The 13,078-nt window shown below is 34.4% G+C and overlaps 1 protein-coding gene across 1 annotated transcript in view; it reads left to right on the top strand.

Annotated features, from left to right (window-relative positions):
• Nucleotides 1-13,078, top strand: part of Smp_156080 (dynein heavy chain, putative) — a gene marked incomplete at both ends in the record, with an annotated part of 118,388 nt that overhangs the window by 85,478 nt on the left and 19,832 nt on the right. Inside the window, 4 exon segments of the mRNA XM_018791532.1 lie at nt 2,355-3,091; nt 5,044-5,204; nt 7,729-7,886; nt 9,367-9,521. Of these exon segments, the coding sequence (XP_018647318.1) occupies nt 2,355-3,091; nt 5,044-5,204; nt 7,729-7,886; nt 9,367-9,521 (1,211 nt within the window).

The raw sequence follows: 13,078 nt of genomic DNA, 5'->3' as shown, positions 1-13,078 counted from the left end.
ATTGATGGGTGCCCATCAACATAATTCATTACTTCATAACTTTGTACTAATATCAAACGATTTATATTTCATCAGTGTAATAGTAGTAAATGATAGACTAGAAGTAGTAGTATTAACACCAGGGATACCATTTTGTCATTAATTAATTCCCTAGATAAACTGGTATGTGTTTACTAAATCAGAAGTCTTGTGTTTCAACTTTAATTAGTTTTTGTATCACAGCTGAAGAATCATTTAGAATAATAGAGCACTGGTTAACTATTTTATTTTAAGAAGGGGATTTCGTGGAGATTTTTATAGTTTTATAGATGAGATCATGAGTCAATTGAAGCTAGACCACTATGGAAAACCTGGAAGCACTGGACGGCCCTTCCGTCCTATTGTGGGACTCTTCAGCAGTGCACAGTGCCAGAGCACTTAAGTGCTAAAATATCATTTCTATTCCTATCAAAATAAGACTTAATAATTGTGGTGAGTGCTACTAATGTTGACAGATATAAGTAGTATGTATCATCAATCGAAAGTGAAATACCTGGCGGCAGAACCTTAAAAAGATCTAAGAAGAGAGAAGGAGAATGGAGAGTGATTGGTGTGGTGTAGCAAGCCCATTCAACCTATTGTATTATTTGTGTACTCTCTGTAATTAAACATTTTATCCACTAAATAAATTTATGTATGAGTCTGATTGAGCGCGTCTCTACACATCAATCTTTACTCTATTCTCTCATCAGTTGTAAGCAAACACAATCAATAATTTATCCACAGTCCATTAACACTCATAAATATATAAAGTTTTTTAATAGTCATTGATACACACACACTCACTTGTTTTCCCTGTGTGCTTGCTATCTGTACGCTTGTGGATTTTACCAAACTTTAACAATAAACTATCCCTATTACTGGTGTTTGGGCTTTTGAATGATCTCGAGTAAACCCGTAATTCTACTAGGAGTTTTAACCTGTGTTAAATATTCAGTTAGCGGGATATTATTTATTTAATGGAGTCAAATTTAGAAGAATTAACCCTCTACAATGGAAACGAAGGAACAATGAAGTTTGAAACAAGTGGTTGACATTTTGCAAATGAAGTATTTACTGTATGGTTCTCAAATTTTACTAAGAGATTCTGTAACTTTGTATTCAGATAGATTTGACTGTCCCCACCTGTGTTCTCGTTCACAACAGTATAACTCATCATTTAATGATTGACTTGTGAACACACTTCTAACTTGTTTGGAAAATTTCCGGCAATTAATATCATTCATTTTGATACATTTCGATGTTTAACTTATTGTAAATTCTGAATTGCAAGCATTGTGGAGTTTATTTTACCTCTTCCTGTCACAGATTCATACTGATTGAAAAGCTATCGACAACTAGAATGAACTAATTTTATATAGTTAAGATCATGAATGAATTGAAGCTAGACTACCATGGAAAACCTGGAAGCTCTAGCGCGAGACTGGTAGGTCATGAGTTCGAATCTCGTGAGGCGGGATCGTGGATGCGCTTTGCTGAGGAGTCCCATACAAGGACGAAACGGTCGTCCAGTGCTTCCAGGTTTTCCGTTATGGTCTAGCTTCAATTAACTCATGATCTCAACTATATAAAATTACTAAAATCTCCACGAAACCCCCTTCTGATAGAATGAACTGGTAAGTTTTTATTGCCTATTACGATAGGCTTTCAAATATGTCACGAATGAGTCACTTACCCACCAATGATATCAGATTATTTTATGCCATATTATGAATTGACTAGTTGGAAGTGATAATGTAAAACACTGAATTTCAAATCACCAGTGTAAAGTTAGTCCATTCACCGTGAAGTCTAGGTTTAATGGCTCAGAATCGATGACAATGGCGTAGGTGTATACACTCTTTATCTTCCCTTAAACAGTGAGATTAAGATCGATTCATATCTGTCTTTCTTCCTGTACTATATCCTTATATACAATCTTTCTTTTATATATTACCACCACTAAATTAACTACTAATAGGAATTCGGTATTCATCTTGTTGTGCTAACGAGATATGGCAACTTGAACTGATGCATATGTGTGCCTGATCCTACGTTATAGTTAACTGACTGATTGGAGAATAGAAGCTATCAAGATGTCTTACACCTAGTCAAAATACCTGTCTACCAATGTCCAATTTTCAATGGTTTCCCCAATGATATTGATTCATGGCAAAAAAGTTGAACTTCAACATTGAATAGATAGAATATTTGTCATGTATAAAAGATACATTTTAATAGTTTCATTGTTATCTGAATTTTTTTTCAAGTTTTTCTCTTTTCACTTCAATTTTCTTCCAAATCCTCCCCCTCCCCCCCCCAAAAAAAATATATAGGTCAAGCTAATAAATGGATTAAAAATATGGAAAAAGATAATAAATTACAAATTATTAAATTAAATGATACACATTATTTACGTACATTAGAAAATGCTATACAATTTGGTTTACCTATATTAATGGAAAATATTGGTGAAGAATTAGATCCAATATTAGAACCAATATTACAACGTTCATTATTTAAATCTCAAGGAAGTTGGTATATACGTCTTGGTGATAATTTAATTGAATATCATTCAAATTTTCGTTTTTATTTAACTACACAATTACGTAATCCACATTATTTACCTGAAATTGCTATTAAATTATGTTTAATTAATTTTATGATTACACCAATTGGTTTACAAGATCAATTATTAGGTATAGTAACAGCTAAAGAGAAACCAAAATTAGAAACAATTAAAAATCAATTAATTATTGATTCAGCTAATAATAAACGTCAATTAAAAGAATTAGAAGATAAAATATTAGAAGTATTAAATACATCAAAAGGGAATATCTTAGAAAATGAAACAGCTATTCAAATATTAAGTTCATCAAAACAATTAAGTGAAGAAATAACTAAAAAACAATCAATTGCTGAGAATACACAATTAGAAATTGATACAGCACGTAATGGTTATCGTCCAATATCGGAACACGGTTCATTATTATTTTTTTGTATATCAGATTTATCAAATATTGATCCAATGTATCAATATTCATTAACATGGTTTATTAATCTATTCATATCGGTAAGTTCTTTCTTATATTTATTTGTAACATTGAATAAAATTGAACGAGTTTAGGATAGATTCACTTCGTATTGTTTATATGAATCTTCCAATTGATGTGTTAGGACTGTAACTGGTCAGTCTCTAATGGGTATATGTGCGTACTGTGTGTATTGCCTCGATATAACCTTAATTCACAAGCATTCCACCCCATTGCACAAGCAAGTGACTATCAGGACTCAGTAGCTGAATGGATAACGACATGGCCTTTGAAGCGAAAGGTACTGGGTTCGAGTCCCAGAGTAAACATCAACTCTGAGATGCAGGTACATCCAACTGACGAGTCCCAAACAGGACGAAATGCGTGTCAAACTGGATTCCACTGCTAGCCACTATCCATCTTTGCTTTAGTTTAATTTAGATTTCAGCTGATATTGTGCATTGGAATAATTGTATTAACAATGATTCACTCTGACAAATTATATAACATGAGGGTATAGTTTCCTAGCACTGAAACATATGAGGTAATATGTAAATAAGGCAATATTGTGGAATCGAAAACTAATCACTCTAAAATGAAAGACATTGATAATTATCTAGCTCTATCATTTCCATTCAGTGATAGTAGTATGTAATTACGCTTCATATGCGGTAACGTAATGATGTGAACAGAGAAACAAAGAAGCAATCACAAACTACAGAAGCTACTTTTGCGGACGTTATTTCACTTAATCCAAAGCATATAAAACACTGACATTTATATTTTTAATAGTTGAGATCATGAGTCGGTTGAAGCTAGACCACCATGGAAAACCTCGGAGCACTCGACAGCCGTTTCGTCCTATTGTGAGACTCCTCAGCAGTGCTCAACCACGATCCCGCCTAGCGACATTCAAACTCAGGACCTATCAGTCGCAATCTATTGTATTCTATTTTTCTACCCTACTGCCTAGTTTTGGACAGAATTGTATTTTCCTAATTGTTTGTACGTTTTGGTCATAATAGTCATCTATATTATTCATGTATCTTTTCAATAATCTGATTCCGAACCGAATGGGAATCGGCAATAACTCGAGTAGTACTCCAGTTGACTCGCCTCTCTATCACACGCTCTTGTCAACCAATCAGGTGATAGAATAGTTTTCGTCTCTCTACCCAATGGCAGTTAGTCTCACTTCGAACTCATGCGATTCTAGTCTTGAAGTTGAACCAATCCACCTATCATGTCAACGCTTTAATTTAGATTCAGACAAGTTATCTTCTGCATATTAGTGGAAGATATAAATACACCTAGTGTTATGACTTGACCTAGCCGTCGCCAATCGTTATGTCGTTAGGTCGCTGCTAATTTGTTATGACCTTACGAATTAACAATGACGTAATTCACGTGGATTATCCACCAATAGAATACGCCTTCTACGACCTTCACATTGTGACAATGACGTTTGATTAGTATGAGTAATCTAGCGTCCTTATTGGTCCTTAATCCGCCTAGCCCATCCAGAACACCAATAGCAGCCTCGGCAATATGAATCGTTTATTTCAAGCATACTTTGTTTATATATCAGACAGGCAGACCACACCACACCATAAAATAGAAAATAATATTTGTACAAAACCAAGCCAGATGAGGCTGTAAGCGTGAGAGACAATAATCAATAAACCGAGCATAACATAGGAACAGTAAATCATATAATAATAATCAATAGGTCAAAATGAAGCTTACAATAAGATGAATATAGATATAGATAATCTGGTTACTGAGTTACACAACAGGAATATACATAGAACAATAGTCCGATAATAGGTCCCGTAAGTTATCCATACTTACTTCTTCCCTAGTATATAACACCTAGCTAGGTCTTTAATAATTTAATTATTCTTTTACTTAATGACCAATAGATATTGTACCTAAGATGATGATTTTTTATTGTTTTTTGTTTGTTTGTTTCTTTTTTCCCATAAAACTTTAGTCTATTTCTAATAGTGAAAAATCACCAATTTTAGAAGAACGAATTGAACTATTGAATAATCATTTTACCATTAGTGTTTATCGTAATATATGTCGATCATTATTTGAAAATCATAAATTACTATTTTCTTTAATCATGTGCTATTCACTTATGAAAAATAAGTAAGTTTTCTTTTATATGAAATCATAATGATCATCATCATTATTAATTATACGAAGACTATTGTATAGATAATATATTTAGTATTTTACTTAATTACTTACTTAAACCTGTTACTCCCAATGAAGCATACGCTGCCGACCAGCATTCTCCAACCCACTCTGTCCTCACCCTTCCTTTCTAGTTCTATCCAACTTTTGTTCATTCTTCTCATGTCTATCTCCATTTCTCGGCGTATTGAATTCTTTTGTCTTCCTCTTCTCCTTTCGCCTTTGGAATTCCATGTTAGGGCTTGCCTTGTGACGTAATTCGGTGATTTCCTCAAAGTGTGTCCTATCCACTTCCAGCGCTTATTCCTGATTTCTTCCTCTGCTGAAATCTGGTTTGTTGTCTCCCACAGTAGAATGTTGCTGATAGTGTCTGGCCAACGGATCCGAAGTATCTTGCGTAGGCAACTGTTAATAAACACCTGTATCTTCTGGATGGTAGCTTTTGTAGTTCTCCAAGTATCCGCCCCATACAGTAGAACTGTCTTGACATTTGTATTGAAAATTCCGATGTTTGTGTCAGTTGACAATTGTTTTGAGTTCCAAATGTTCTTTAGTTGTAAATATGCTGCCCTTGCTTTGCTGATCCTCGTCCTCACATGTGCATCAGATCCACCGTGTTCATCAATGATGCTGCCCAGATATGTAGAGGTTTCCACATCCTCCAAAGCTTCTCCGTCAAGTATAATTCGATTGTTGCATGTCGTATTGTATCGGAGAGTCTTGCTTTTCCCTTTGTTTATATTGAGTATTTTACAATTTATTTATTTGAACAAATAAATATTAGTACAAAGGGGCATCAAATACATATGAGCCACACAAGTAACTTGATCTGTGTGTAGGCTGTGATACTACCCGGGTGCCCAGATCGAAGTAGGTGGTTGTCTTAGAGGGCCACAACCAGAGCCTTTGACCTGAAGGTGTGATCCACAAGGCAATGGAGTAACGTAAGTAGATGCAGTCCTATGGTAGCTTGTGACCAATAATTGGTTCATACGTCATTTATTTCCTCAGGATCTTAAAGCCTATGTGCACTTTTGGTTTGGAATCAGGGTTTTCCAAATACTTATAGGTAGGTCACTAATCATAAAAACTAAGAAGGTTATGTAATACTAACATGTAAAATAATTTATAGTGGATAAAATCAAAACAGGCTGAGAAAAGAATATCATGTTTTCTTCTAGATTAAACTGAAAAAATTACTCAATAAGCCTGTGATTATTTGAGCGTAAACTTAATTTTGCAAAGTCAATCTTTATTATGTTCTATTGAAACTGATTGAAGTATAAATAGGTGAGGGAACCTATTGATCATTGAGTGGTGACCAATGTGATATGTCTGGTCGTTTAGTAACACTAGAATCCTATCCATCAATTCGCAATTCTTAAAAAATATAGTTATAACAGCAATTTATTCTCTGTCCGGATATGTCAACAGTAACGCCTATTGCTGTGAAACTTGGCAATATAGGTTTAAATCCCATGGGAAACGTTAGTTTTCTCAAGATCCTGATGAAACATAGATTAAATAGGTTCTCTTGTCTAATACCTCCAACAACGTGTTCTTGACTCTGACGTAAATCTTTGCACTTGATAATTGTGGAAGTGTTGTATAAAGACTGACGAGATATGTCTTCAGTTTCTGTTTATATTCTCATTTCCAGTGAGATGTATTTTTGTTGTTGAAATTTTAATCAGACTCCTCTTTGTTATGTGGTTATGTAAAGTAAAAACACTTCAAATGAATCACAGTTACACTACTTCCTATTTCCACAGGAAGATGTTTATCTGAGGACTTCAGAATTTCAAATGAAATCTATGACTGATGATTATTTGTAACAGTATAGGATTCCATAAAATATTTTTTCTAAGTCTTAGTTAACTTTTGATCGCAATATCCTTCTCAAATTGTGTTTTATTAACGTTATAGATTCATTAGTGTGCAATATTTTTTTACAGTATTGCCCGACTACCACTTTCGTAAATGATTGACACAACTAATTTTGCTTGACAGCACTGTAATTTACTTACATCATATTGATAAACCCTAAATAATGCAGTGATTGCTTCTTGGGTTGCACTCTCATTGATTATTCATGTATATAATCAACTTGTTCATGTGAACAATATTGAGGCATCCATTTAAGAAGTACTAGCAGAGACTAGTCAATTCAGTCTTAACAAAATCAACGGCAAAAAATGAATTACTGGAATTGACTTTTTTGAAACGAGACATTGTGGAGGTAGCTACACACTTACTTCTTGTGAATAAACACTGTGGACCAGCAAGCACTGTACGATACTTCATCCTAGTATGATATTCCACAGCAGTACGAATCCGCGACGCCAGCAAGCTTAGAACCTATGGTCTTCAAGAACCTTACCAATAAGAACTATCCAAATTATAATCAATTTAATTACGGTTACTACTTATTTACTTTAATAGATTACCTAATTTATTACAAACTTTTTTTAATTAGAGGGAAAGTAAATGAAACAGTCTGGCGTTTTCTACTGACCGGTGGTGTTGCACTCGATAATCCTTATCCAAATCCATGCCCTGATTGGTTATCAGATAAATGCTGGTCAGAAATTGTACGTACAACAGAATTACCAGGATTAGAAGGATTTATGGATAGTGAGTAGTACAATTAGATTAAATATTAGATAAATATATGAGTAATTTATCACGTAGTGGATCAGACATACATTTCGGAAATCATCAAACTCCATCACGAGGAAAGCGCTCACCTTTTGTCCTTAAGAGAGATGGAAAATAAGAAGACCGAAGAACACATTGAGTTGAAAATTAGAAACAGACATGGAAAAAATGAATAGCAACTGGAAACAACTGGAAAGGATTATCCAGGACATAGTTGAATAGAGGATGCTGGTGGGCGGCTTATGCTCTTCTACAAGAGGTAACAAGCGTCAGTAAGTATATATATCACAGAGAGCACTGAACACATCTGTTATTCCTGAAACGAACAATATCTTTACGGTGAACACATGTATTCTCACATGTTTTCCAATCTAGGTCATTTTCTACTAACACTTTACTATTAAACTAATAGACCAGAATCCTAGTGGTTCACGATAACAACTACAGGGAATTTTAAATAAAAAGATCTCTTAACGATTTGGCAGCACCCAGATTACAGTGTTTCATAATGTTTACCCTTGTTTCCTTTCTATATATATTATAGTTACACAAAGGTATTTCAACATATTTATTCTCTACTTATTTGAATAAATTTCTGATTGCGTAACCAGTAGTTTACATTATACATTTATACCTAATTAATAAAACTTCATTTCAAGATACTTCCTGTTATTGTCCACAATCTTTTATCAACTGTGTATAAACGGACATGTACAGTGAATGATATTTGTTATCCCGGAAAAAAAGTCGAAAAAACACAACTGTGAAGGAGCGTTATCTTTCAGTCTGGGTACCCAGACCGAAGCAGGTCGTTTTCTCAGGGGGCCACTCCCCAAACCTTTTACTGACAGGTTAAATCCACAAAGCAGTGAAGCAACGTTAGGAGATGTAGTTTCATGGTATCTGGTGACCAACAATAGGTTCATACACATTTTGTTCCCTCATGAGCTCATGTACACTATTGGTTTGAAATCAGGGTTTTCGAACTCCTCCAAGTGGATCCTCCATATCCACTAATCCAGTTAAAGTTCCAAACATTCACTTTTCATCCTCTCAATTTTGTAAACAACATTTCTGACGCGAGAATTCAGTGATTAGAACTTTCCTGGCAGTGGCTATATACGCGTGGCCATGTGAGAGCATTTAGAAAGAGAGACAGCTGACTCTCCATACTCTCGGACGTATTAGGGCATTTAGAGGCTTTAATTTTATTATTATCTGTAAACCAATTCATTTACTTCATCTAACCAACCACAAGGTCACAAATACCAAAAAATTTCTTCAAGGTAACTTCATCCGGTTTCTGATTAAGTTTAGCGAATTTATATAGTTGAAGCGACATAACATCAGCTAAACGTAAGAAGTACTCTTAGCTTACCAATACTACTTAGTAGGCACTAAAAATGCTTCATTTTGATTGAATATTTATTTCTGTGAATTCACTGTATTTTTAAAGGTGTACAATCTGCTTCGAATGAATGGAAAGCTATGTATGATGATTTAACACCTCATAGATTTCCTATTCCTGGAGAATTTTCAAAATTAGATGGTCTTGAAAAATTGGTTGTACTACGATGTATACGTCCGGATAAAGTGATTCCTGGAATTCAGGTAAGTTTTGACTGATTGTATTAATAATAACATTAACGGTGAATCAAACTTTCTGACAAGTCATTTACATTTCCGAAAGTAGACCAAATTGCTTACTATTACTTAATAAAACAGTTGGAGTTGATTTAATGCCATAACTAAATTTCTAAAATGTATGAAAGTAACTTAGATATTTACTATACAGTTTACTTCAAGCTTTAATGGAAATACTTTTGATTAAGCAGCTATAAGAAATACTAAAGAGTATTTCAAGTGCATGCATAATGAATTCCCCTTTAAAAACCATTTCTATGATTATGGGAACTAGATCCTGAGGAAAGGGTTTACTGGGCAACATTTTATGTGACAAATGGAATATTTTCAGTTTCATATAGCTCACATCTTTCATCGATATCGTGTACATATATATGATTACTAGTAGAATTATTTCGAACGGTTCCATATGTAACTGTAAACATAATTAATTTAACACTTTAGAGTATTCTAATTTCCATCATTCATGGGACCATAGGGCTATACAAATGTTAAACAAAGAGTCAGCTCTATATTCCACTGCTGGCCAAGAACTACTTCTGCCCAAAAAACTTGTGACTCAAGACAATGCCAAGGTAATCCTTACATGATGCACATACGCCCAAAGAGACCGATCAACTGAAGCCCTAAACCTCAATAGGAAGATTCAAATAATCAACACAAACTAAACTAAGCTTCACCCTATTGTACAAGCTAGTGATTATCAGGACTCAGTAGCTAAGTGGATAACGCTATGTTATTTGAAGCGGACGGTATTTGGTTCGTGTCTCAGAGTGAACATCAAATCTTGAATGCAGATACATCCAGCTGACGAGCCTGACATAATTGGAAGATAAGAAGAACAATTTAGAAGATGAAGTCATAAATTTGATTAGAAACTCTAAAAGATATGAAACCAAGTCCTATATATATGACGTATACTTCAAGTTTCGAAATGTACATTTTTGCTACTTTAAAGTTATAAGTTGGATGCCGGCTCAGTGGTCTATTAGTAAAGCGCTCGCGTGCGAGACTGGTAGATCCTGGTTTCGTAACTCACGAGGCGGGATCGTGTGTGCGCACTGCTGAGAAGTCTCACAATAGGACGAAACGGCCTTCCAGTGCTTCCAGGTTTTCCATGGTGGTCTAGCTTCAATTGACTCATGATTTCAACTATATAAAATTACTAAAATCTCCACAAAACCCCCTTCTAATAAATATATTTCCCTAAAGATTTTAAATCTCACATCAAGCAGAAACATATCTCAGTTATTTTTTACCGAATGATAAATAGCCTATTTCGAGTAATATCTTTTTTCAATTCCAAACCCTAAGAGTTATGAAACGTTTTTATTAGCTCCTGTTGTGGTGTGTGCTACTGATGTCAATAGATATTTGCAGTATGTATCATCAATCGAAAGTGAAATACCTGGCGGCAGAAGGTTAAGAAGATCAGAGAGAAGAGAACGAGAATAGAGAGTGATTAGTGTGAAAAAGAAAAATTAATCAAGTTTGATACGATTGTTTAACATTTTGCAAATGAAGTATTTACTATATGGTTCTCTGATTTTACTAAGCGATTCTGTAATTTTGTACTGAAGTAGATTTGATTGTCCCCACTTATGTTCTCGTTCACTACAATGTCAACTGAATCAAATGTCAGAAGAGATTTTTGTGGATATTATAGTAATTTCAGTAGTTGAGATCATGAGCCAATTGAAGCTAGACCACCGTGGAAAACCTGGAAACACTGGACGGCCGTTTCGTCCCATTGTGGGACTTCATCAGTGCGCACCCATGATCCCGCCGTACGAGATTCGAACCCAAAACCTATCCGTTTCGCGCGCGGACGCTTACCCTCTAGGCCACTGTCATTCTCCTGATGAAAACTTTCTTATTCTAGGAATTATCATCATCTAAATAGTTCAGTCTGATCATTAATAATATTAATTTATTGTATAAACGGAGACAGATATACACAAATTATATACGTGTTAGAATAATAATTTGGTTGTCAAGCCATTATTAACCATCTCAAATACCATCACTCATTATCTCTGGACTTGATGTTTCTGTGTTCATTATAGAAAATGAAATCTATTTAATTTTAGCTTCATTGATTGAGCAACTCTCTCCTTCTTGTATAATTCATGCCTAACCATGTATGACATTATTTATACGTTGTTTAAAATCTTTTCTCTTACATTGAACAGTGAATTTTGTACAGTTCTATTCAGCGAGTATAAAACTGAAAACTGTTTTATTTATACAGAAGAGATAATCAAATTGAAATATAAGCTTTAATAGAAAACTAATAATGAGTCCAGTGCTTTGGGCAAAATGTCTAGGAACTCAATACCACCAAAAACAAGAATTGTAACAACAAAAAAAACGGTTCATTTCTAATTTATATTTTTCATTACATTTCGATTAATGTTGGATAAACATTAAAAACCCAAAGTACATTTAAGGATTTTTTTAAACCAAACTTGAGACACCTCAGATACATATATGCACTGTAGTGAACACGAACACGATTATGAACAATCGAATGTATTTAGGCACAAATTACAGACCATCTCACTAAAATCTGAGGACCATACAGTAAACAGTTAATTTGGGAACTATCAATCAATTGTCTCAATCTTGACCATTCCTTCTACAAATATCAATCCATAGTCTCCGATTATTATTATTCATGCATTTTCATACCCATCGCGTTTCGTTTCCATTCTTTCCTTACCGATCCTCTAGTGAAATACATCCTCTGCCTGACCATTGTTATATACTACTTATGTGAATGTAGGCAACCCATGCCACAGTACTACTCTGAAAGTTTCATATTTCTTCACGTCCATGATAAAATTGCATCACAGAGTCAACAGATAAAATTAGAGCCTATAATTAGTAAGAAAAAAATTAGAGAAACATAATTTTATGCTTGTATTTGTGACGGTGTGGTGCGGTCTACTTATTACCCACATAAGTAGTATATGATGATGGTCAGACATAAAATGTATTTTGGCAGAAGATCGATAAGGAACGAACATAAATGAAGCGCAATCGGTATGAAAATGCATGAATAATGAAATCAGAGGAGATGGATTGATATTTACAGAAGGAACGGTTAAGACTGAGACAATTGATGGTTATTTTGCTGTATGTTTACTGTACGGTTATCAGAATTAAGTGAGATAGTCTGTAATTTGTGCCTTAATACATTCGATTGTTATTATTATCAGAAGGAATTTTGTAGAGATTTAGTATTTTCATTGTTGAAAGCGTTAGTCAATTGAAGCTAGACTACCAGGGAAAACCTGGACTGCCGTTTCTTCCTGAGGACTCCCACAATAGGACGAAACGGCCATCCAGTGCTTCCAGGTTTTCCTTGGTAGTCTAGCTTCAATTGACATTCGATTATCCCTACCCGTGTTCTTGTTCACTACAATGGTTCTGTAAAAAGAAACACTATTGAATCTAATTCATCTCTGTTGTATAAGTTTATAATACTTTACACTTTACACATTCATAATAAGTGAATTATT

Source organism: Schistosoma mansoni (assembly GCF_000237925.1).
Source record: "Schistosoma mansoni, WGS project CABG00000000 data, supercontig 0229, strain Puerto Rico, whole genome shotgun sequence".
NCBI lineage: Eukaryota > Metazoa > Platyhelminthes > Trematoda > Strigeidida > Schistosomatidae > Schistosoma > Schistosoma mansoni.
Note: the sequence above shows the minus strand (reverse complement) of the source record. Positions and strands in the feature narration are given on the sequence as shown.